We start from the raw sequence: 26,777 nt of genomic DNA on the forward strand, positions 1-26,777 counted from the left end.
AATACAGTGAAAGTACTATACTGTAATTTTATGGGACACTGTTGCATATATGGTTCAACATTGACTCAAACATTACGTGGCACATGAGGATACTTTAATGCATGGCAGTTTTAACACCTTGGCTTCGATTACTTTGAAAGGCAAGAAACAAATACATATTAATTATAACAAGTAATGGAATATTTGAATAGCTTTATTGTTTTCATTTTTTGTAGAGACAGGGTCTCACTATGTTGTCCAAGCTGGTCTCACACTCCCAGCCTGAAGCAATCCTGCCTCAGCCTCCAACAGTGCTAGAATTATAGGCATGAACTCTTCTTTTAAAGCAGTGGCTCTCAACTGGGGGTGGAATTTTCATCCTAGGGCATATTGGTCCATGTCTAAAAACATTTTGGTTGTCACCATGGAATGATGCTACTAGCATTCAGTGGGCAGAGGCCAGGGATGCTGCTAAACATTGCACAATGCACAGTGCCAAGGCTGAAAACCCCTGTTTTAACTAGAGCAGTGCATGTTATTTTATTTCATTTTTGAGACAGAGTCTGGCTCTATTGCCCAGGCTGGAATGCAGTGGCATGATTTCAACTCACTGCAATCTTGGCCTCCCAGGTTCAAGTGATTCTCCTGCCTCAACCTAAAAATGTAGTTGCAGCCTGGACGTGGTGGCTCACACCTGTAATTCCAGCACTTTGGGAGGCTGAGGCAGGAGGATCACTTGAGGCCAGGAGTTCAAGACCAGCCTTGCCAATATAGAAGATAACAAAAAAACCCCAATAAACAAAAAGTATAGTTGCAGAACTTCAAAATCTATTCATTAGCATCAAAGACTTAAAAAATTTGGCTATAGTTTCATTCTGCAAATTACAATGTCCTGAAGGTGAAGTAGTTGGGTCCTTAGACTAATTTTTTTAGGGGTTTTATTATTTACTTATTTTAAAAATTATTGTTATTATTATTAAGTTCTGGGGTACATGGGCAGATTTTGCAGGATTGTTACATAGGTATACAGATGCCATGGTGGTTTGCTGCCTTCGTTCCCCTGTCACCTACATTAGGTATTTCTCCTAATGTTATCCCTTCCCAATCTCTTTCCCCTGGCTATCCATCCCCTAGCTCCCCACTCCCCAACAGACCTCAGTGTGTGACATTCCCCTCCCTGTGTCCAAGTGTTCTCATTGTTCAACACCCACTTATGAGTGAGAACATGCGGTGTTTGGTTTTCCATTCTTGTATCAGTTTGCTGAGAATGATGGTTTCCAGATTCATCCATGTCCATGTAAAGGGCATGAACTCATCCTTTTTTATGGCTGCATAGTATTCTATGGTGTATATGTGTCACATTTTCTTTAGCCAGTCTAACTTTGATGGGCATTTTGGTTGGTTCCAAGTCTTTGCTGTTCTAAATAGTGCTGCAATGAACATATGTGTGCATGTGTCTTTATAATAGATCAGTTTACAATCCCTTGGGTATATACCCAGTAATGGGATTGCTGGGCCAAATGGTATTTCTATTTCTAGATGCTTGAGGAATCGCCACACTGTCTTCCTCAGCGGTTGAACTAATTTACACTTCCACAAACAGCGTAAAAGCATTCCTATTTCTCTGCATCCTCTCCGGCATCTGTTGTCTCCAGATTTTTTAATGATTGCCATTCTAACTGGCATGAGATGGTATCTCAATGTGGTTTTGATTTGCATTTCTCTAATGGCCAGTGATGATGAGCATTAAAACCTTATGGTAAAGGATTAGTGGTGAGAAACTACAATTACAATCATCTCAATAAAGTAGCACAGACACAACAATTAATTTTGTAATGTACAGTCTGATACTAGTGAATTCAAATACTCAAAATGCTTTTGAAGTATACTTGATAAGCCTCAGTGTCTTTGGTAAATAGAGTAATACACAGTCATGATGGTCCTGTGAGAAATGAGACTACAGACACAGAAACAATTTCAGGCATATAGTTAATTTTCAACAATTACTGTTCTTCTTGTTGACGTTGCTGGCTGCTATTGTTTTTGTTGTTGTTTTTTTTTAATTTTGAGATAGTCTCACTGTCTTGCCCATGCTGGAGTACAATGGTGTGATCATAGCTCACTGCAGCCTCAAACTCATAGTCTCAGGGATCCTCCCACCTTAGCCTCCCAAGTAGCTGGGACTATACGTGCTGCCATGCCCAGCTAAGTTCTTATTTTTAGTAGACACCAACTCTGGCTATGCTGCCTAGGCTGGTCTCAACCTCGTGGGTCAAGTGGCTCTTTTGCCTCAGCCTCCCAAAAGTTCTGGGATTACAGATATGAGCCACTGTACCCAGCTGCTGTTATTGTTTTTCATGTAGACAATTAAGTTGCATAGGAAGATTAAAAAATATTTGAAGAATAGCATGTTAGAAAATAAATAGACCCAGGAAGAATAACATTTTTTGTATATTTATATAGTAGCTGCTTCTGCCCTAATTTGAATGTCATAAAAAGAAATTGAATTTATATAATTTTAAATAGTTAAATCTGGATATTTTTATTTCACATTTCTGTAGTTATACTGTAACGTTTTATATTTCAAATGTAGATAAAAAGAACAAAAATATTTATATAAAAATCTAACACTCCTCCTCAAATCTAGTAAGCCGAATACCAACAGAAATTTTTGTAAATTCAAGAAGCAACATTAATTTTGAATTGAAATGCTTAGAAGTAAATGACCCTTGATAAGTGATGTGTATAGTACTATTGTTTTTCAACTTTTGATAAATTTTTATCAAGATAATCTCATCTCTCTGCTTTTGTTTCATCTCAAAACGCTAATGAAATGCTTCCTCAGATGCTGTGAAAATGGTCTTGTTCTTGTGTTCACAGTATGACAGTATAGAGAGACATATAAAACAGTAGTTACTCCAGATAGCCTAAGTGTTTTACTAAAAAATAAAGTCATAAATTATGGTAATTTCATAATATATAAGCATATCTGTGGTTAAGAAAGTCTTATAGAGAAGTTTAAAATTTAGAAAACCTTCAAAGTATGTTGGGGTATTTATAGAAAAGGGAAATTCAATGATAAAAGTAGCAAAACCATTAAGAAAATGCATTACCTCTACTAACCTTAGAATTACAATTTAGATGCCTTGGTTTTAAGTCTCTATCTACATTATAAGTGTTTGAAAAATATGCTACTTTGGAGTCACTTTAAAAATAAGCTACACACAAAACAAACATGAGCATACTAAGGAAAAATCTTTATATTTGCATTTAAATTTACAGTTTAAATCTAATTTTATGTGTTTATTAATCTGTTATATTAAAAGCTCTGGTATTTTAAAGTATCACAAAAATGTTTTTATTTTCAATATTAAAATAATATATTTTAATATTATGAGGTTGTAATTAGAACATTATATTTGGACAAAATTAAAATACTTGTTTTATTTCAATACTTCATATGCTGTATCTAAGCATCAAGGGAAAGCAAAATTAGTACTAGTGAACATACTAATTTATTGTATGATTTTTTATAATAAAGTTATCCCAGAATAAAAAATATATTGTGTAGTCATGTCATTAGTTGAGCTAAAGAAGAAGACGGATTATCTATACGAATAATAATGCCTATAAAGTACCAAGAATAATAGAAAAGTCCTCAAAGGGGTAGTTCAATTAAATTTATTTTATGTAGTTTACACATAACTTACACTTGTAAGGCTGTGAGAATTTAATTTCATATTTTTTCACTTACTTTGCTGTGCTATAAATTATACATAAAAGTTTAAAAAGTAAACGGAATTATATTAAAAACTCATACTGATTTTCCTTTTTGTCTTATCAAATGTAACAGCTTGTTCATTAATTTTCAAACATGAAGACCTAAAGAATTTTCACTATTAATCTAATTATTAGGCATTATTTTAAAAACATTCCTATAAACACAACACAACAATGTACACCAATCACCTTAATAACGATCCATATCTCATGGTTTTCAGCAACATCAAGATGGAAACAACACACTCATGCCAACTTTAATCCAACTTTAATCCTGAGTATTCAAATTATATATTCACTTACTCCTATCAGCTTTTTCTTATCCAGCCAATTGACCAGGTATGAAAACTGCTGTTCAGCATCCTTTTGTTTCTAGTTTTATTTTTATTTTTTATTTTTTTTTTGAGACGGAGTTTCGCTCTTGTTACCCGGGCTGCAGTGCAATGGCGCGATCTCGGCTCACCGCAACCTCCGCCTCCTGGGTTCAGGCAATTCTCCTGCCTCAGCCTCCTGAGTAGCTGGGATTACAGGCACACACCACCATGCCCAGCTAATTTTTTGTATTTTTAGTAGAGACGGGGTTTCACCATGTTGACCAGGATGGTCTCGATCTCTTGACCTCGTGATCCACCCGCCTCGGCCTCCCAAAGTGCTGGGATTACAGGCTTGAGCCACCGCGCCCGGCTATTTTTATTTTTAAATTTTATTTTGAGATGGAATCTTGCTCTGTCCCTCAGGCTAGAGTACAGTGGTGTTTTCTTGGCCTATTGCAACCTCTACCTACAGGTTCAAATAATTCTCTGCCTCAGTCTCCCTAGTAGCTGGGATTATAAACTGCTGCCACCACGCCCATCTAATTTTTTGCATTTTTGGTAGAGAGGGGGTTTTGCCATGTTGGCCAGGCTGGTCTCAAACTCCTGACCTTAAGTGATCTGCCCACCTTGGCCTCTGAAAGTGCTGTGATTACAGGCATGAGTCACCACACCTGGCCTATTTTTAGTTTTAAATGTATATCCTTTATGTACATGAACAATTTGAAGAAAACAATTTATCTCACATTTCCATTCTCAACTCTTTTCCAACGTAATGTAAATAATATTAATATTAAAATGTTAGGTACAGTTCAAAGAATGTACAAAAGCCTGTCCATATTCACACTATACTACATGAGATGAGTCCAAGATGGCCTGCTATATGACTGAAATGGCCCTCAGCATGGGAAATAAGGAAGACAAGAAAAAAAACACACAACAAACGACACTGGTATTCTGGCTTTGTGGAACACTCTTTCCAAATGACAAATGACGCATGTGCTATTAAAGTTATCTTACTCAAAGCACATAGGATTTTCTCCTCCTTATGTAAATAATTCCTACCAAGAATATTTGTCAGGACTGCCACATTCACAAATGCATTCTTCATTCATGTAATGACTTTTTTTCTTCATTTTAGCTTATATAAGACAGCTGCAAAATTAGAAGCTTAAAGACTAAATCTAAAGGGTTTGCTGGATACTACTATAAAAGGCAATGAAAAGGAAATTTATTTCACTTAGCAGTACTTAGGGTCCAAAACAAAATGATTGTTTGATATGAAACTGGATGTCACAAAATTGGAAAACAGGGTCACTTTATAAGTTTGGACTTGATATCAAATTGATGGCAGGCCAGGACGTGGGGTGAGGTCATTCACTATGTGTGCTAACAATTTTTTTTTTTTTGGAGACACTTACGAAACTCTACAATGATGCTGGAAATAAAATGGTGTAAACATATATAAGTGTAAAGCTATGATGTGTTTGACAAAATAAATGTCATTTTTCCTTATATAAAATGTAAGTAGGAAGAAAAACACTATTCTAATTCAAAATTAAATATAGTGTCTCTTTTGGGTTTCTTGACTTAATATGGGATTGTGGCAGAAATACTCGATCATGATTTCCAATGAGCCACTTCCTGGTATAATCCCTTCCCTTTGAATGAAGGCAGGACTTGTGACTTGCCTCTAATCAGTAAGATCTGGCAAAGGTGATGGATAGCCAGTACCATAATTGTTTTATATTAGATTCCATCTTAACAGCCTAGAGTGAGAGATTTCCTCCTGGCCTTCAAGAAGCAAGCTGTCATGTGTTAGAGGACCTCATGGCAATAAATTGAGAGACACCATTTGAGGCTCACTGGGCCCTGGCTGACAGCACAAGTATGGGGAATTCAGTTCCACAACTTACAAGAAACTGAATTCTACCAACAATCACATGAGTTTGGAAGAGGTCTCCCAAGTTCCAGAAAGGAATACAGCACAACTAACATAGATTATAGCTTTTAAGTTCATCACCAGGGAACCCAGTTAAGTCACACCTAGATTAGTGATCCATCAAAATGATAAGACAGTGAATATGAGATGTTTTAACTCACTAAATTTGTTATGCAGTGATAGAAAATACAAAGATGAAAATCATATTCAGAAATATGTCATGCACACAATATTATTTTGGTAGCAAAACATGCAAGACATTTGTGTTTATAGTATTTATAACAATGATTGAGAAGTGATAGAGGGTAGGAATGAAGGAAAAATAGGTTGGGTAAAATAATATACGCATATTGTGTTCTATACTTAGAAAATGCCTTGAAAATTACATTATGTCATTGGATTTTAAAATAAAGGAGCAAACTGGGGAGGGGGAAGATCCCTGAAAGCCCTGTATTTTGCATGTGAGGAAAATGAAGCTTTGAGAGGTTAAGCACTCCAGGCAACACAGTTAGCATAAGGGAAAGCTAGGGTGAAGCCCACAGTCTTTCTCCAAACAAGTGACTTGACAGTGAGTCTCCTGTCTGCTCCATGAAAGTTCACCTGGATTGGAATCAGAAGGTACAGGTTTGAGAGTAGCACACTCCAGTCCCTCCTTTCCCCCTTCAGTTTTAAAGAAGAGTGATGGGAGAAGTTGCAAGCAAATAATAAAAGAGAAACTACTAAGATATGAAAAAAGGTGTTGGAAGCCAGCATTTGTCAGTCGAGATGAAGGAGAAGAGATGCTTTTGGTTCAGGTAGCTCACAAGTTACACTGCATGGTTTAGTTAGAAAACATCATATTTGTTTTGGCAGTATAATTTCCATTTTTCTATTACTGCATACACTTTAATGTAAGTTTAAATCTATCTTTTGCAGACATTATAAGGATGAGATTATTCCATCTTTTAATATTAAAGCTTTAGCATTACAATCCAAATATGAATTGCATATATACCTGTTAAATTAATAAGTAATTGGATTAATATTTATATATCTTGGTATGCATATCTATATAGAACAAAGTAGCATATATGCCTGATTATGTAATAATTATTATACTAACCACTATTTTGGAGGGAGTTGAAAACTGATTTAGAGAGAAAAGTTCTAAATTTGCTGAGTCATTTTAGGTATACAAATAAAATCCAGATGTCCAGGTTATTTTTACACTACAGGCGGAACCTATTTTCATCAAAATCAATTTACTTTTGGTGAAGGAGGTATTCCATATAATTTCCATATAATTTAACAGCCTCTACTTTCCTATATATATCAAGAGCTATTTTTTCATTAAAGAGTTATTTAGTACAGTTATTTTTGGTTATTTTCAATACTCTATTAAAAATAATTATTAGTATCTGGAATGGACAAAAATATATTTCATGGTGTTAATACTAGGCTAAGAATATTCAAACAACCCACTGAAATTATGCTTTTTGCAAAAAGTGAGCTGCTTTTATTTATTTTCCTTTAATTTTCTATTATGTAGGATTTATTGATCGTTTGTCAAAACATCTCCAAACAGATGACTTTGAACAGATGGATTTTATTTGATTTTTATTGTTTGTGCCAATATTATTTTATGTTTAATATATTTGATTTTTCTCAATCTTTTCCGTGTCATCTCCAGGGATGGAAGGAAAGATAAAGTAACACTTGCAAAGTTTCTCCTATGTGTCTGACACTATCCCGTTGCTTTTTTGCATTGCCTTTTTTTAACCACCTCCACAACATTTTGAGTTAGGTACTATTCATACCATTTTTCGGATAAAGCAGCTGAGACTGCCAAGGAAGGTTAGAAACTTGCCATAGGTTGTCCAGCATACAAAAAAGCTCAGATGAAAAAAAAAAAAAAAAAAAAAAGCTCAGATGAGAACTCACTGTTTTTCTCTTGATGTTCACATCCTTGTTCTTTCTACCTTTGCTCATCACTCTAATTGTCAAGAAAATATTCTAGAAAATCAATATAAATTCTTACTCCTTTATTGAATCCCATTTCTCCTTGCTTATTTTTCTACTGCCAGTTCACGTACATTTTACATTTATATGGCTATGTTTCACATTAATATTACCATCAACTCTCCTATCCTTGAATACTGTGAATATCTTCACTCTCATGGAATCAATTATTCATTCTTTTAATTTTATTTTATTAAGAGTGCCTAAGAAAATGTGCTAAGCTACCTCCAGGTGGAAGCAAAGCCTGTAATGTCACTTCCTTAGCAGGAATACAATATACAAGCTAATAATGTTTCTTTACATTACCCTGAAAATAAAAACTTCCTTTGTTACTGAGTAAATAAATCCACATTTTCACCAGAATTTACCAGGAAGAAACTGTAATTTCAGAAGAGATTAAATCTGAACTTTATTTCCATAACTTGATGCTCAATATATTCCCAAATAAGCCTTACAATAAAAAAGTGAACACTTAGAGGCTGAGGCAGGTTAATCACAAGATCAGTTCAAGACCAGCCTGGCCAAGATGGTGAAACTTCCTCTCTACTAAAAACTACAAAAATTAGCTGAGTACAGTGGCAGGCACTTGTAGTCCCAGCTACTTGGGAGGGTGAGGCAGGAGAATTGCTTGAACCTGGGTGGTAGAGGTTGCAGTGAGCTGAGATCATGCCACTGCACTACAGCCTGGGTGACAGAGTGAGACTCTGTCTCAAAAAAAAAAAAAGTGAATACTGTGTAATTGCACTGTTAGAATAATAAAATAGAAACAGCCATCTTATGTGAGAAAGGAGAAACTTCAGTGTTAAGGCCCATTTTGCAGGATCTGTTTAATTCCACGGACGTTCCAGCAGTTAGGATGGAACAAACTTGTCCTGAAGGTGACAGTTTTACTTTCTTTTGGTATTCCACAAGAAGCAGAAGAGATAGTGTAATTGTTTTAACTCTTTCTAATTTAAGAGTTGGCTGGCCTAAAAAAATTTAATTTTCTCATAAAATATTCATATAACTGACATTGGAGAAATATTAAGTGACATTAGCCATAACTTATCTAAATCACATGGAGTAGCTCACCATATTTTGCCTCAATACCTCTTTATTTAACATAACGCATTTGAGAACAGCAGTATACTCTCAAGCAAAGGTGATCCAACCTATTTATTCAAAATTTTATGTATTTTATTCATTCACTATGATTAAGCTTCCTTAAGAATTAAACTTCAAAGCAAACAATTTTTTTTAAAAAGACCTCATAAAAGAAGCTATGTTTTTAATGATTTCAGGAGGCCAATCTTCCCTATCAATTTATACTTAGACTCTTAAATTGTCTACTGGGCCCAACATGCTGTTGTCATCTGTTCAGTGTCAGGTGCAGTGTGCTCAGCCCTCGCCACAACTCCAGGACATGCAGGAATCTCTCCCTCACCACAACTCCAGGACATGCAGGAATCTCTCCCTCACCACCAGGATGACTAGGAGGCAATTAAATTATTAAATATAGTACAAAATATCAACCTGATAATTAATCAAAGAAATAATACTTAGAGCAACATGATATAAAATTTGGCTTCTGAACTAAGTTACAATATCATTTCCTGAAAATTATATCACTTAAAATTTCCACAAGAAAAAATGAATGAAAAACAGTTTCTTAGTTTGGGAATGCAAAGCATTAGAACTTTACTGATAAGAAATTTGAGAAGACTTTTAAGGAACATTCAAAATATTCTTTTCCTTTTACTCACTAATTTTACTTCTGTAAATACATTCCAAGGGAATAATAAACATTAAGGCAGTATTTTTTCATTGCAGCATTGTTTATAATAATGAAAAGGGGGAGATGACATAAATGCCAATCAATTAGAAAATGGTTGAAGTAAATAATTAAACATCTATACAATGTAATAAAAAACCAGTCATTATATTTAAATTTGTGAAGAGCTTTTGATGTAACAAGAAAATGTCTTTACTGGGTAATTTATACCATATTAAAGATATGCATGTGAATTATACTACATTGTACTTTCAACTTTTAGTGTGTATGCACATATGTATAAAAAAGACAAGAAGTAAACAATATAAATTGTAATATCATGGCTTCTATTTTTAGCTTTATGATTTTTAGCACTACCATATTTTACAGGAAATACTTTACAGATTATAATATATTATTATATATACACACATGGAAACACATACATTTATATGTAAACCTACAAGAAGAAGGTTGAGAATAATACATGCATTTATCCATCTGGCTATCATAAGCTGAAAGCTAGATGGGCATTTGCCTTTGAGATCTCTAGCTAAAGGAAAACAGAATAACAAAAATATTCATGAGAAAATGGGGAAAGATGAGTTCTCTATATTCCATTGGTAAAATTATTTGAACAAAGAGAAGCAGTGCAAAAAATCGCACATGTAAATATATGTACACATAGTTTGTGACACATTTTAACTTTCAATATATAGTTGTTTAATGTACATTATTTCCACTTCAAGTATTTTGTAAGTTTACCAGATTTTTTCTATACCTACCTCATATCTAGCACAAGGCTGGGTCTATATTCAATATTAATATCTACTTTTTTACAGTGGGAGATAGTCCTTTATTGTGACCCTTTTTTCTGTTAGTTCACATTATTTAAAATAGATTTAACAGTTACAGAAGGTGGAAAATTGTGTTTTTAGTATTTTTAATTTTTATTAAGGTAGAACAATGAGAATTTTGTTGTAGTTGCTTTTTTGTAAAACTATTCTGCTGATCACAATATTATATCTTTGATAACTCTCATAGGATATATAGAACTATCTTTACCACATTCCATCTAGAGTCTGAATATAAATCTCTGAATAATGTCTATTTTACGTTTGTGGATTTTCATTATAAACACTTATAAATAAGGAAAAAGAGAATACTTGTTTTTAGAGTTACATTTTCAAGTTATTTCAGAAGAAAATAGAAAATCTGTAAGTACAAAGAAAACAATATATTTATTTTTATATTTTATGTCCCCTAAATATTTACGATTATCACTATTTTATTTGGATATTTTTACATATAGAATTTATTTGGTTGCATAGTGGAACTAATAAATTTATGCAAACAAGACCATTATTATAAATGTAACAAATTCAATTCAAAAAATATTCTCCTATATATGACAGAGGGCTTATTGCTGTGTTTATGTTCATGTATGCATGTATGTACCTCCCCTGCAAAATGAATATATAATCAACTCAATGTTTTAATATATTTTCAGTGTTGGAAATTCCATTGATGAAGAAAAGAAAATAGAATGTCTGACTAGCTATTTTTTTAAAGCTGTTCTTACTCACTTCTGCTCAGATTTTTAAAATTTTAGGTAGAAAAACTTTACCACTGAGTAACAATGAAGGCAAGGAGAGGTAAGAGTTCTATAACGGGATTAGGGCACAGTCTATGAGTTTAGTCATGGCTAATCATCAACTTTCCTTAGGATTCTAAGAATGTCACAATCTTCCTCAGAAACGTAATGTTTCTCATTTATGAAATATTGACAAAATATCTCATTTATGAAATATTGATAAAATGTTGACAAAATGTTGATAAAATTGACAAATATTGATAAAATGTTACTCATTTATGAAATATTTATAAAATATCTGAGCTATTTTCCTCAGATTTCTGAGATCTCTCAGAATATGTTGTTTCTTTCAGTCTGATTCAATTACCTAGAATTGTTATTATGTTGTCAGATGAGTAATTCTGGCTGGTATATTAGAAAGAGGTATAATAGGCTTGGAGCTTTCTTTTTCATGCACATAAAATCAATACTACAATGGAATATTTAGAAACCATCATTTACAGGAATCTTATGCCAAAACAAGTTTCATTCATTATTTGTGTTGTATATGTAATACTTTAAATATTTAAGTATAAAAAGATTGTACAATCAAAACAATTTTGAGAATGACTAAATAATTTCAGAGAAATATGATACTTTTATTACTATCTCAGGGAATACATTATAAAAAGCTGCCAAAGCAAACCACCTTGCCACGTATGTACCTATGCAACAATCCTGCAGGATCTCCACATGTACCCCAGAACCTAAAGTACAATTTTAAAAAGCTGCCAAAATTATAATTAAGTAGAAAGATTAAAAAATAAAAAGAAAATCTTCTCCTAACAAATGAATCATATAGCTGGATAAAACTTTGAAAAACAACCAACAATTTCAGTATTCTGGAAATTAAACAAAAGCTTACGACAAGCTGAGCAATATTTGTTCATGAGAAGCTACTGATCTTCAAGTAAGAACACTGGTGTATTAGTTTGTTTTCACATTGCTGATAAAGACATACCCATGACTGTGCAATTTACAAAAGAACAAGGTTTATAATGGACTTATAGTTTTACGTGGCTGGGGAAGTCTCACAATCATGGTGGAAGGCCAAGAGGAGCAAGTCGCATCTTATGTGGATGGCAGAAGGCAAAGAGAGAGCTTGTGCAGGGAAATTCCTCCTTATAAAACCATCAGATCTCATGAGACTTATTCACCATGAGAACAGTATGAAAAAAACTCATGCCCATGACTCAATTACCTCCCACCAGGTGCCTCCCACAACACATGGGAATTCAAGATGGGATTTGGGTGGGGACACAGCCCAATCATATCAAGTGGGAATCTTGGTTGTGCTTGGCTGGGACTTCCCAGCTCAGTTGTCATGATAGTTCTGTTGGACAGGGCAGGGTATGAAAACCAGACGCTTTACTGCTGGAGGGGATGAAACAAGTGGCAGACTTACAAATTATTTGGGGATTAAACTGGGAGACTGGGAACTGGGACATCCATAAATAGATTTAATAAGCTCTTAATATATCCCTGGGTAAATGGAGGCTGAGTGCATGTTTGGCAGAAACCCGGGAGAGCCCAAAGTAGTCACACAAATCTAGCCAAAAGAAGGTTACACAGATGTGCAGCACAGATGAGAGAAGTTTCAGTGGAAAGTAAAATCACAGTCATACTTGAAACTAGCAGACTCAAAGGTTGCTTGTGCTTTGAATAATCTCTCCATTTTATATACAAATTTATCAACAAAGTTTTGCAAATATTAATGAAGTCAAAATAATTGAATCACACCAAATAGGTTTTCCAACTACAATGAAACTAAAGAATAAGAACAGAAAGAGATCTGAGAAATCCCCAAACATTAGGTAACATAAAAAAACATATTTCTAAATAAACAAGAAGAAATTACAAGGGAATTAAGAAATCTTTTGAACTGAATAAAAATAAGAAAATGCATGAAATGCAATAAGGCAGTCCTTAAAGGAAAATATGTAGTTTTAAATGTCTATGTCAGAAAACAAGAAAGCTCTCTAACTAATAACCTAAATTTTCACCTTAAGAATCTAGGAGAAAAAAGAGAATTAACTATGAAATAGATGAAGGAAAATAAACAGATAATATTTAGATCAGAAATCAATAAAATAGAACACAGAAAAATAATAGAGAAAAATCAATAACAGCAAAAGTTGGTTGGGTCTTTGTAAAGGCTGGCAAAATTAACAAATCTTCAACTAGGTTTACTAAGAAAAAATTGAAGACACAATAATAAATATTGGGAATAAAAAAGGGCTTCACTATGACCTAAATGAAAAGGGTAAAGTATTATTAATACATTCCTGACAATAATTATAAAACATAGGTGAAATAAATACGTTTTAGAAAGACACAAATTACCAAAATGGATTCAAGAATAATACATTTAAATAGTCTTATAACAAAGAAAGGCATTGAACTAGTAACTTGATGTCTTACTACAAAAGAAACCTCAGGTGAGGTGACTTCATTGGTGGATTCTAGCAAATATTCAAAAAATAAATAATACTAGTATTAATTCTTTACAAACTCTTATAGAAAATAGAGCCAGGAACACTTCCCAACACATTCTACATGGTCAGTATTATGAGGTTACTAAGATATCACAAGAAAACAAATTTAGAGAATGATATCCCTCATGAATATCAACAAACAATTACTTAACAAAGCAAACTAAATCAGGAAACATTGCTGGCAAGAATGCAAAATGACACACTCACCTTGACTATTTGGCAGTTTCTTAAATAGTTAGACAGAAACTTACTTACCATACAACCCAGAAATTTTATGTCTAGTAAGCTGCCCAACAAAAATTACATATTGCATATCTATACTAAAATTGTATGCAAATATTTTTTTAAAATACGGGGAAAATCTCACAGAAAAACCAAATGTTGACTTTTTTTAAACAATGGAACATATTTAGCAATAAAAAGGAGAAAACCACTGGCACATGCTACAACATAGACTAACCTAAAAAACTAGTAAATGAAAGAATCCAGACATCAAAACTGTATACTGAATGATTCAATTTATGTGAAATGCTTAGAAGGCAAACTTACAGTGATAAAAAGCAAATCAGTAGTTATTTGTTGGATGAGGATGTTGGAAGCAGAGATTGCTAGCATCCTCAAAGGAATTTTTTTGTAAAGATGGAAATTTCTAAAACAAGATTGGGGTGATGGTTGCACAACTCCATAAATGCATTACAATCACTTATTTGTACACTAACAATAGATATTTATGATATGTGAGTTATATCCAAGAAAACTGTGAAAATAATAATAATAATAAAGAGCTATCCACTTGTGGTACTGTTGCTAACTAGGATCCAATGAGATGTTATGATTTGTCTGTTTCTAAAAACTCATAAAGACGGTGACTAATGCAGAACAGAAAATGAGCCACTATTTCCTAAGAAGACAATGCTATCTTTTCAAACTTAAGAACGTTTTTAGTGTTCTTCATTATTATAATTGTTAATTAGTCTTTCTAGCCTTGCAGATGTAGCCAGTCCATTATGGAACTGTACATAGCAAATGCCTTTTTTTTTTTTTTTTTTAAATAAAAAGATTTCTTTGGCTTGCTTCAAACAGCTGTGTTTCTGGAGCCACAAGATGGAGTTTTAAATAAGAAAAAAAAGAGACTAATTTTTTTAGAATCACATTGTTCTTCTTTTTTCTGTTCATTTCTCTTTAAGAGAAGAGGAAATAACATTTGGTGAGCATACAATAAGTACAAGACTTTGTGATAGGTTCACTAACAATGATGAGATACATGGAGTTCATTTTATTTACAGATGAACAAACTTATTCTCAAAGTTTACATATGTTAGAGCTGAATTTCAACACAGGCATTTGTAATTTCAAAATGTATTCCCTATTCTCTCCACTCTGTTTCCTTGTTTGCTGAGATCTTTCAAAACCATTGTACAGTTGCTGATAAACACCTATATCTTTGAAGTTTACAGGTTAAAAGTTAAAGAATATATTTTCTAAAAATTATGAACCATTTAATAGAAAATTATATGTCTGTCTTTTCCCTGCATACATTACAAAATTATAAATCATGGTGCACCTGTTATAGCTAGCTGTCTGTGTATACACATACATACATAGGTATGGGTATGAACAATACATTCCTTAACTGTTGTCTCAGTAATAATTACTTACATTTCAGGTCCACCTACTAAATTATGAGTACATTAAAAATCTAGGTCTTTGTTGTGTTCACTCTATTAATCTAGCACCTAACAAAATATAAGTCATACCATGGATAATAAATGAATGAGCATCAATGAGTAAACATTTAAAAATTCATCTACTATGAGTTATAGATTTTAAAAAAATCTATAACTATACTTTTTTCTCCTTATTAAAAAATGCTGTATACATTTTTTTTTAATAAGGAGAAAAACAGTATATTTACTTTTTGAAAAAAAATTCACTGTAGACATCTTTATTTTTTTGAGACTAAGTCTCGCTCTGTCACCAGGCTGGAATGCAGTGGCGCGATCTTGGCTCACTGCAACCTCCGCTTCCTGGGTTCAAGTGATTCTTGTGCCTCAGCCCTCCAAGTATCTGGGATTATAGGTATGCATCACCACACCCAGCAATTTTTTTTGCATTTTTAGTACAGACAAGGTTTCACCATGTTGGTCAGGATGGTCTCAATTTCCTGACCTCGTGATCTGCCTACCTTGGCCTCCCAAAGTGCTGGGATTACAGGTGTGAACCACCACACCTGGCCTGCAGATATCTTTGCAGCAGTGGCTTTCAAGCTTTTGGTTTGGGGAAACATATACTCTTTAATACTACTGAGTATTTCAAGGAGGTTTTCTTTACATATGTTACAGCTATGTATATTTCCTATATTATAAGTTAAAGTTGAGAATTAAAAATATTTATTAATGCATTTAAAATAAAAAACTCATTCCATGTTAAAATAAATATTTTATTAAAAATATTTTATAAGCAAAATTCATGAGGAGAATGCTGTTTTAATTTTTTATAAATCGGCTTAATTTGGACTTAATAGAAGGCAGCTGAATTTTCACAGCTACTTCGGTATCAAATCTCGTGTGAAGTCACACATTAAATAACCTCTGAAAAACTCTACTGTGTATTCATAAGAGGATGGGAATGAAAAAGGCAAATTCTGCCTTTGCATTACTATTAAAATAGTCTTGACTTTGTGGACTCCCCAAAAGAATTTTTGAGATCATGAGGGTCCCAACGACATTATTTTGAGAACCACACAGGAGAATGGTAAAAACAAAACAGAACAAAACGAAACATTATTTCTGTCTCCTATTTTGAAATTATTTTTCTTTCTCTAAATAAAAACATAAGCTGTTGTAATAACACTCATTAATTAATATTTGTTTCTCTAAATAAATTTTTTTTTATTTATGAGGTAGGCTTGTTTTATATAACTTTTATAAACTATTTATAAAGCTAGAACTGTCCATTAAAATATTACAAAAGGTTCATGTAGTTTTACTATCAATGGGTTTATGTAACCAAAATTAAAATTCACTAACGGCCATTTTCCATTAGTATATTCCAAAGAACAGGTACACCTCATTTTATTCTTCACTACTTCCTTGCTTAAATCTTTGTCTTATCTCACAAAGACAGCTAAATTATTAGTTTTGCTAGATTTTTCACTATTGATGAAGATTTTGAATACTGCTGTTTTACTGTGAATATGAAAAACAAAGAGTAATTATATAGTTTTATTATGGAAAATTTATATATGTGAAAATGTAATACGATACTATAATAAAATCTAATACGGTTAATTTCTGAGTTCTAACAATTGACAAATTATGTTCAATTTTATTTCATCTACATCTTCACCATTATCTACACTTAGCTAATTTTGAAGAAAATTTCAGACATGATATCATTTAATCTGTAAATATTTTAGTTTGCATTTCCAAAAGATACACTCAATGTTGACTATAGTTAATAATATACTGTATTTTAGAACAATGCTAAGAATGTTGTTGTAATAACTCTAGCTAATTAACATAAACATTACCTCATGTAGTTATCACTATAACTGAAAATGAAATGCTAAGAAAGCTGTTGTAATAACACTCATTAATTAATATAAGCATTATCTCATGTAGTTATCACTGTTTCATGAAACATATATACTTGTATATATATTTCAAAACATCATGATGTATATGATAAATACGTACCATTTTATCTGTCAATTTAAAAAATATATATACTCAATTAAATCATTAACATATAGATGAAAGTATAGCTATCAATAAATCCTTAATATTACCAAAGATTTAGTCAATCAAACTAGGCTTTTGGTTGAGTAGAAAATGACATAGGAATTAGCCAGGGGTGTAAATGTTCTCTGTCATTGTTTCCCTGGCATTGGCTTAAAATTTTTAGACACTATCAAAGATTGTAACTTCTGGTCCTAGCCTCATGTGTAGATGTATTTACAATTTAAAGTAGAAGCAGAATATACAAGGCAGATTGTTTTAAAACACTTAATTTAGTATGGGATTATTTTTCCTAAGGACACATGGAAAATACATTCAGTAGTGATCAATATGGGGTAACAATAACAAGAAAACCATTTTTAGTGTTATTTTAGGTAGATATCACAAGAAAAAGGGACATTCAGAGAAAAGATGTAGTACATTGCTAGAAAATTTATTGTCCAAAGCAATAGCCTGCTTTTTGTGAAATCTATGTACAAAAGAAATTAAATTTACTTTGGAGACTAGAATATTTACTAAAGAGATAACATTTATTATTGTAATTCTTATGTTTTAAAACCTGTTCCTAGTTAAAGTAAAAGAATAAGTGAAGAGTTAGAAAGATAAATAATAAGGTTGAAGGGATAATTCTTAATACAGAATAAAATAATACAGCTAGAAAATAGGCACATTGGCATAGGTTCTGATAATTTAGAAAAAAATGATTTGGAGATTTCCATTGTACATCATGAAAAAATAATTTTGGCATTGTTAGAGAATATGGTGTTGCTTTGCTTTATGAGGTAGAGGAAATTGAAATCGTTTTTAGCAAGTAATTACTTCTACAAAACAGCCCTTGGATTTTAAGATTCGCCCAGGAATTTTCTTCAGTACTTAAAATACAGTTTGAACAGCAATAGAACTATAAAAGGTTGAATTATCTGTCTCTGGCAGGAGAAAAATGACCTACTCTTAAAAGGAAAACAACATTAGACTCCCAATAAATTCATTTTCTATGAAAATAAACAAGAAAATTGCTCAAAACAAAACCTGTTCCATGTCCACATGATCCATTGTCTAAAATCTGCAAGGAACAATAGCAATTACACTAAAGAAATACCCTGTTTGTGAATCAGTGCTTTAAAAACAAAAACAGTAAATATACCATGTTAGATGTACTGCCTATACATATATAAAACATAAATTTGTATATATATATTTATTTGAATATTTTCTACTGATGCACATTGTCCATGAAATTCAAAGAACATACTTGAGCAAAAATATAGGTAATATTCATTTTTTGAAATTTCATTAACTTGGAAAAATTTATATTTCATCTCACTGATTTAAATATGGACTATTTAATTGTAATATAAAAATTTCATTTATCTTTCAAAGAGCTTCCAGGTTATGAAAGACAAAGGAAGACTGAACACTTATCAGACTGGAAGAGATGCAGGAGTTAAACAATTAATGTGGGATCCTGAACCAGAAAAAAAAAAAAAAAAAAAAAAAAAAAGGTGGGTTAATGAAGAAACTCAAAATTTGTACAAGGCTTATAATATGTTTTAATAGTAGCATATCAATGTTAGTTTTCTGGGTTTGATCACTTTATCAGGATTAGAAGTTAACATTAATAATGGTAGGCGAAGAGTGGGCAAAAGAAATGCCTGTATTATTTTCTGAAAATCCAGAAAATAATTTAATTATTTCAAATTAAAAAGTCCACCATTATCTTTGGCTTATAAAAGAACACAAACAAAAGAAACACCAGCATAAATTGACAGTGTTCAAGTTAAGTAGAAATAGGGGAATTTATTCCTTGGAAGAATTCAAGACAGATTTTTTATTTCCTGTGTAAGAATGTCTTATATTCCTACAACCAGTGACCATGTTTCTTCATATAGCAATAACCGTGTAGCACTGTAATAGCATGTGCATTAAAACATACAGTATATGAAAAGAATGATGCAAATATGTACCATTTAGTACCTCCTCATAATAATGATCATGTCATCAATGTCTTTTATGTTCAAATATATATCCTGCTTATTTTTTACATTTCTCAATGCACAATTTTTGACATAAAAAGTGATGTTTTCCAAAATTTTGATTCATAAAAACTGAAATCCAAATGTCAGTACATATGTCAATCTGACAGAATAAAAAAGATTTGTGATTTGCTTTACCTGAAACTGTGTGATCCTTTGAGTCTCTTGTTATTTTTATCCTTGCATGAGGAAAGATGTAGTGCATAGTTTTCCCGTTCATCTGTATAATCTAAGACATACATGCGATAAGGTAAAAAACCAACATTAAAGTTACTTAAAGTGCAATATATATAATTAGAATCATTCATTTCAAAGCACATTGATTAAATCAATGGAAACAGGAGAGTCTCACATGACGGCAATTTAAGCATCTTATGCTAACACCATATAATGATATTATTGGTTCTGAGTTCTTATGGTTGTTGCATTTATAACCAATTGCTCTTGCAAACTGATTTGCTGTATTGGAAAGTTAATACGTGCATGCAATAGGTTCTGAAGAATGTTTGTTACTACAGTAGTATGCAGTCAATATTGATGTCCTTGGATAGAGAATGTATATGGAAAATTGCCAGCTGCTGATTTTGCTTTAGACAGCCTAGAAATGGAAAAACATGTTTAACTTGCAGCAATTAAGTGGTGCCGAGGGAGAAAAAACAGAAAAGGTCCCCCTACCTTGACATCTCTGCCACCATAATCGGGACTGCTTTATGTTTATGTTGCTTGATTTATTGTGGCATTGTACCTCTCCTGAGCACATGCAGTAGAAGTATCACTGTATACTAGATGCAGAAACTAATTCTATAAAAACAAAGTCTTTGTTCATTTTAATACTTTTTAAAATTCAAAGCTTGCATTGTTGATGCTGTTATGTCAATATAGACATCCCTTAGGGTAGAAGAAGTAACACTTAAAGCTACTGTTATAAATCTGTGATTTCAGTTCTCATTATTGAGACTTGAATATGAGAATATTACAGACTACATTATCTGTGTTTCCACCTTGTGAAATGAAGTTTCTGAAACAAAAGTAAATTAGCAAATGCAAACTTGTGCTTTATGTTTTATGAAACTTTGCTTTCAAAAGAGATTTATAAAACAGTGAAAGATGGAAACAGTAAAACATTTACTCTTATCTACATTAACAGAATTTTATTTGTATGGAATTTTGTATGTATTGTCATAGGAAAATTTTTGGCTTAAATTATAACCATAATAAAGTTTAATATAGGTAAAGATTTCATATTACCTATTTTAGAATATGTTTAAGAAGCGCATCCCCAAAAGATGAAACAGAACTTAGAAGTGAAAAGGCATACATTTTGTGAAGAAAGATTCCTTAGAAAACTCTTGTGACCTTAATGTGTCCTAGTATTTCCAGCTGTAAAATTGTTAGAATTCTGGATACTAAAAACAAAATAGGTATTAAAAAAACTAAAGCTAAAATTTTAGACTTTAGCTTTTATTCTCTTTAGGAAAGAATAAGCTTAAGCCGGCCCTAGATAAACATAAAATACTCCCTGAACAACAGCCTAATCCTGTTAAGTCCAGGAATATCATGTGATTCCTGCAGAGAAAAACAAAAATACTGTGCACTAATTGTAAAAATATTAATTATAATAAGTCAATTCAGATAATTCATACTAATACTAACTTAGTAAACCATTGAAAACCTTATTCATATTTGTAAATAAGTGTTTACATTTTTCTTTTTCCCTCTCTTGCCTGCTGTTCACTTTTCTCCCTCCATCTCTATCTCTCAATCTGCTTCTCACACTTTCATTTCTCTTACTTTGCCCTCCCCTCATCTTTTTCTCCTACTTTCCTTATTTTCCTCTTTCCTTTTCCTAATCTGCATTTAAACATATTTATTTTTTACTAAAAATAAAATCGTGTGCATTGAAAACTTTGCAACTATTTGGTGTAACTGAACGTTGCTTTGTTACTGCAGATAATTCAGTAAAATTGGTGGATGTTACTTCATTTCACTCTTTCCTAATCTCAAGTATTAATAGTAATTTCAAAACGTTATTTATACCACTTGTCAAAAATAAACTAAGAAAATACAATTTTGCCTTAGTATTCTTTCAAATTTCCAGACTGGAAAGACAATGTAATCTCTTTTTTCTTTTTTTTTTTTTTTTTTCTTGAGACGGAGTTTCACTCTTGTTACCTAGGCTGGAGTGCAATGGCGCGATCTTTGCTCACTGCAACCTCCACCTCCTGGGTTCAAGCAATTCTCCTGCCTCAGCCTCCCGAGTAGCTGGGACGACAGGCGCAAGCCACCATGCCCAGCTAATTTATTTTTAGTAGAGACGGGGTTTCACCATGTTGACCAGGATGGTCTCGATCTCTTGACCTCGTGATCCACCCACCTCAGCCTCCCAAAGTGCTGGGATTATAGGCGTGAGCCACTGCAACCGGCTCTAATGTAATCTCATAGTCATCTATCACACAGTTTAGAAGAGTCATCATCAGGCTTCCTAATTTTGTCATTAGTTTTATCAGATAGCCACTACTACCTTTAAACTTATAGTAGAAGGAATGTCAAACATCTTAATTTTCTTGAATATTGCTTTCAGAGCATCTCATACAATCTCCTATAGTTTCAGAGACTGTCTACACTGTGCAAGCAGGATCATAAATCTATTTAATAAATCAGGAACAAGAAACTGTCATAATTATGATCAATGAGCAAAAATCTGCCTTCCATTCATGAATTAGATGTATGACCTAGATTAATCTCAGCTTTTTAATAACTATAGATAGTGAATGTTGAGAGAGTCCTGTAGCAGATGGGGATATGGGTAGGTGTTGCTACTGCCAAATCAGAGTAGGCACAAAGCCAAGGGGCCGAACTGCTGTCGAGTGGTGCTCCATTCCTCTCCCAAAGGGGCTGGTCTCTGTTGTCCTTGTCTTTTGGTGATTCCTGAATGATAGAATTATTGCCTATAGGCTTCACAGAAAGGGGGTTGTTCTTTCCTAACCTCAAATATTTCAAAAGGAGTTATTTTCACAAATTAAGCCTGAATATAAAAACAGTATATTAACCAAAAAGGAATGAATTGAGCTCTGTATTTCATTCGCAGAAGACAGATACCCTTCATGCCCTTTTTGTTAACATATTGTGTATTCATACAGACATTCATCCATATGTCTGTATGAACACACAATATGTTATTCATCTCCACATTCTAGATGCAGGAGACAGAGTGCCCTGCTGGATTCCTAGCCCTGGATACATATATAACATGGTGCTTGGACTAGAGAGCTGCTGCTCTCAATAGACTCACCACACAAGACAGAACACATGGGTACTACTGGAGCACAAAGGAAGAACACTTACCCCAGACTTCTGGGGAGGTGGGGCTGGTAGTGTCAGGGAAGTCTTCTTGCATGATGGGGCATGTATGTGGAAACTTGGGTGATAATTAGGGTTTGCCAAGGAATGAGTGGAGGAAAAGTGTCCAAGGAGAGGAAAGAAAACTTGCAAATTCCCAGAATCAAGAGAAAGAGTGGCTCTTTTATGGGAGCTTAATGTACCTCAATGCAGCAGTTGTGCAGAAATTGCAGATGATGTGAACATAAGGGCAGAAAGTGAAGGGATTTTATAATAGTCAAGAAGTGTTGACCTTTACAACCACCCTGTGAAAGGTATTAGTCTTATTTATAGATTCAGTAACTAAAAAATTTTTTAAAAGATTAGGTTATCTGTTCAATTCAAAAAGCAGAGCCAAATTTCTACTGAAGAATGCATATATATATATATGCTTAGCCTCATATATATAAGTATACATATATATTTGAAATGAAACAAATATGAATTTTCAGATTTGGTTTATTTTTATAATTACTATGATTGCGTAATAAAAACTTCTTAGAAATACTCTTCTATCCCTCTAATGTATGTTTATGTAAATTATTTTTAAAAACAGATAAATTAGTGTTTGCACAAGTCATATTGGTTTTATTACTTTTGCTTCCAAAGCCTTTTATGAATATGAGTTCTTGTTATGCATATGTTTTCAAATAAAAGCATCTGAGTTTATTGGTACCAAGAGCTCAATATTAGCTTTTATGATTAGCGATACAAAGAAGTTAACAATACGAGAATGCCATTTTGTCATTCTCCACGCCAAAATATAGATATGATGAGTTAAAGAGGAAGGCAGCATTCGAAGATAAATATTAATGTAAAAAGCACAAATTTTGAACTTTATATAATTCAACTTTTGAACTTCATGTAATTAAAATGTGTTTTATCTTATAATAGAGTTTATTTAGAAAAAAACGATAAAGGAAAACAAATCATTGTCACAAAAGTCAGCACATTTGTTATTTATCTGGGCAAGGGAGTGGTTATGATCTGGAAGGGACATACAGGGGTTTCGGGGGCAGGCAATATTCCTTTTCTTGGCCTGTATGGCAGTTTTATGGTTGTTCACATTTAACTAGCTTATAACTTTGCATAGTTGCAGGTTCAATAGTACATATACAGTTTTTTGTTTGCATGTTACATGTAAAAATGTAAAAAAATACATAAATGTAAAAAATTACTTTTAGCAAGTGTATACACATTATTATATTCACCTAACATGAATCTTTATGTTTCTACTTAAGCAGACATAGCAAGAATTTATTAAATGATTCTCAAATATACTTTTCTCTGCTTAATTTTGATATTACATTGGTCTATAATTATATACTATTTAAACCATTATTACTATGTACTCAGTAGGCCAAAACCACAAATCTGTATATCTTAGTAACATAAAATTAGAAACAAGAATGTCCTTTAAGATATGAATATTTCATTTACATATTTTTGGGCTAGACACACTACTTCAAATTTATCCTCAAAGAATATTAGTTTCATAAATTAGGTGGAAAAGACTATTCTGAGTACCCATGAAAACAGTAGTGTTGAATAATAAATATTCCTGTTTGTTAATTACTAAACAAGCTGTCCTGTTTATTTAGTTCATCTTACTATGATTTTGTTAAAGCATCTGTGTTTTCTTTGACTTGATCTAGGTTTATGGGAAACACTAAACTTCAGAGAAACAAATGAGATGGGTAAGATATAACAAATATGCTATTTTAGAGAGATTCATATAATAAATACATGTAAGAAGGTTATCTTTAACTGACAAATTTATTATTTTATCAATTGTGGATAAAAGGAGATAAATTTAAAATTTTAAATGTGCAGAATAATTTTATTAATTTTCTTACTTTCTAGGCAGAGCTATTTGATGACAGCTTAAACACAACTACAAATACAGTAACCAGACAAGCTAATGAAAGTATAATTCAATACAGGCTAATATATTTACATGAAGTAAAAAAATGGAATTATATTTTATGGAGGTAAATATAACCCTAAACCAAAAGTGTATTAAAGATATCAAAACTAAAGATAGAAATTTACAGTAGAGAGGAATTTCAAGAATTCTAGAAAATATGATAGCATATGGAAAACCAGAACAAAATTATAAGAAAAAATCTGTTTAATAGGTAGAAATTTGTCTATGAAAATTTAAATTGCTTAGAAAGAAATCGAAATTAAGAGTATAGACAATGTATTTTAGACAGTACTTATAAATGTCAAAGAGTTGTTTTCTTTTATATCTCAATATGACAAACACTGAAATTATAGTGAGTTTATATGGATCTTCTCAGTTGTTCAAAATATGGTTGTTTTCTATATCAATAAATCATGAAACAGACAGGATGACTTAGGAGCTAATGTAAATGAAGTAAGTCAACTATTTCTTTTGGATATTTTAATAATCATAATGAGTACACAATCTGCAAATATATGATCTGCTAAGGCAATTGATTTAAGGCCACTTGGCTTACCTGAAAACTGTCCTTCGATTCACTAGACTCTTAATATCCTAGGTGTATTTCAAAATTCAATTCAAACACCACATCATTTGCTCAAAAATGAGTAAGATCATGAATTTTGGTATCATACTTATTTAACTGTGAAATTTACCTCTAAGTTTCAATTTCTTCATCCATAAGAATACATCGATTAGTAATACCTACTTTTTGTGAGTTGTTCTATATAAAAAATTCAAAAATATATAACAACAATATTTCCATATATTAGATCCACTAAAATATCAGCTACCTTTCTCCCCCAAATTAAGACTTCTTTCTACCCAGCTCACTTGGTTTGGCCATCCTCTCACTTGCTCTTAGCATCTGAACATGTTATTGGAAAGCATTGAAAATCACCCGAATCTATTCCACCCAATATCCTGTAAGCTCTCAGAGTTCCATGTATTCTTTTTGTTGTATAGCTATGCTGGATATGTTATACAAACTTAGTAATGATCTGTTGGAGGAATGAATTACTTAAATTGGTAGAAGCATCACAGCTATGCTCCAATTTCAATCAGTCATAGGCTATGAAGTGAGCTGTATTACTCCTTTACATTACTGGCAAAAAACATCTGTGAAATTAATAGACAAATATCTCATTCCTTTTAGGACAATTAAGACCATTTTAGGGAAGAATTGAGTCCTTTTAGTTTCATAAATCTGAACGAAATTGCTAAATATAGCACTTACTTGCTCTTGATGTTGACTGAGTGGTCTAGAGTGTACCAATCGTTCTGGCAGTTTTCGGTCCAGACCATGTCCATTTTCCAAACGAGACTCCCTGGGTTTATCAAACCAATCTGTTTCCTCACGACGCAGATGATAGGCTTTGGACACCAAGGAAACATCATACATTGCAATGGCAAGTAATATAGATGACTGAGGGCAGCAGATGTTCTGCAGTACTAGCATGCACTAGGCTTGTTAACCACACATGCATTTCAAACACATCTCCCACTGGGACTAGAAAAATTATTTTTGTTACCATGTTAAAAATAAAATTATGTTAAAAATTTTAAACCATAAAATAATCTGGAAAAAAATGATGCACACAGATGTTCACAATCTCAGAGCAAAACAAAACAAACAAATTTTCAATAAGGAGGAAAAGGATATTTAGGTAGTGATAAAATAAGTAAGTGAACAAGTTCTCAAAAGGGTCATTCTATTTAACTTCACCAAATCGGTTTCCACATCCACACTTTCCCATCCTCTTCCCACAAAC

General features: G+C 32.6%; 1 protein-coding gene across 9 annotated transcripts in view; it reads right to left on the bottom strand.

Moving 5' to 3' along the window:
- Window positions 1-26,777, bottom strand: part of PCLO (piccolo presynaptic cytomatrix protein) — a 416,914-nt gene that overhangs the window by 126,947 nt on the left and 263,190 nt on the right. For all 9 annotated transcript variants that reach the window (XM_032276463.1, XM_032276460.1, XM_032276462.1 and 6 more), the window contains exons 8-9: window positions 26,243-26,379; window positions 19,800-19,890 (exon numbers count right to left, since the gene is read on the bottom strand). In XM_032276463.1, the coding sequence (XP_032132354.1) occupies window positions 19,800-19,890; window positions 26,243-26,379 (228 nt within the window). The remainder of the gene's footprint in view (window positions 1-19,799; window positions 19,891-26,242; window positions 26,380-26,777) is intronic.

Source organism: Sapajus apella, unplaced genomic scaffold (assembly GCF_009761245.1).
Source record: "Sapajus apella isolate SASKATOON/1434 unplaced genomic scaffold, GSC_monkey_1.0 scaffold7, whole genome shotgun sequence".
Lineage (NCBI taxonomy): Eukaryota > Metazoa > Chordata > Mammalia > Primates > Cebidae > Sapajus > Sapajus apella.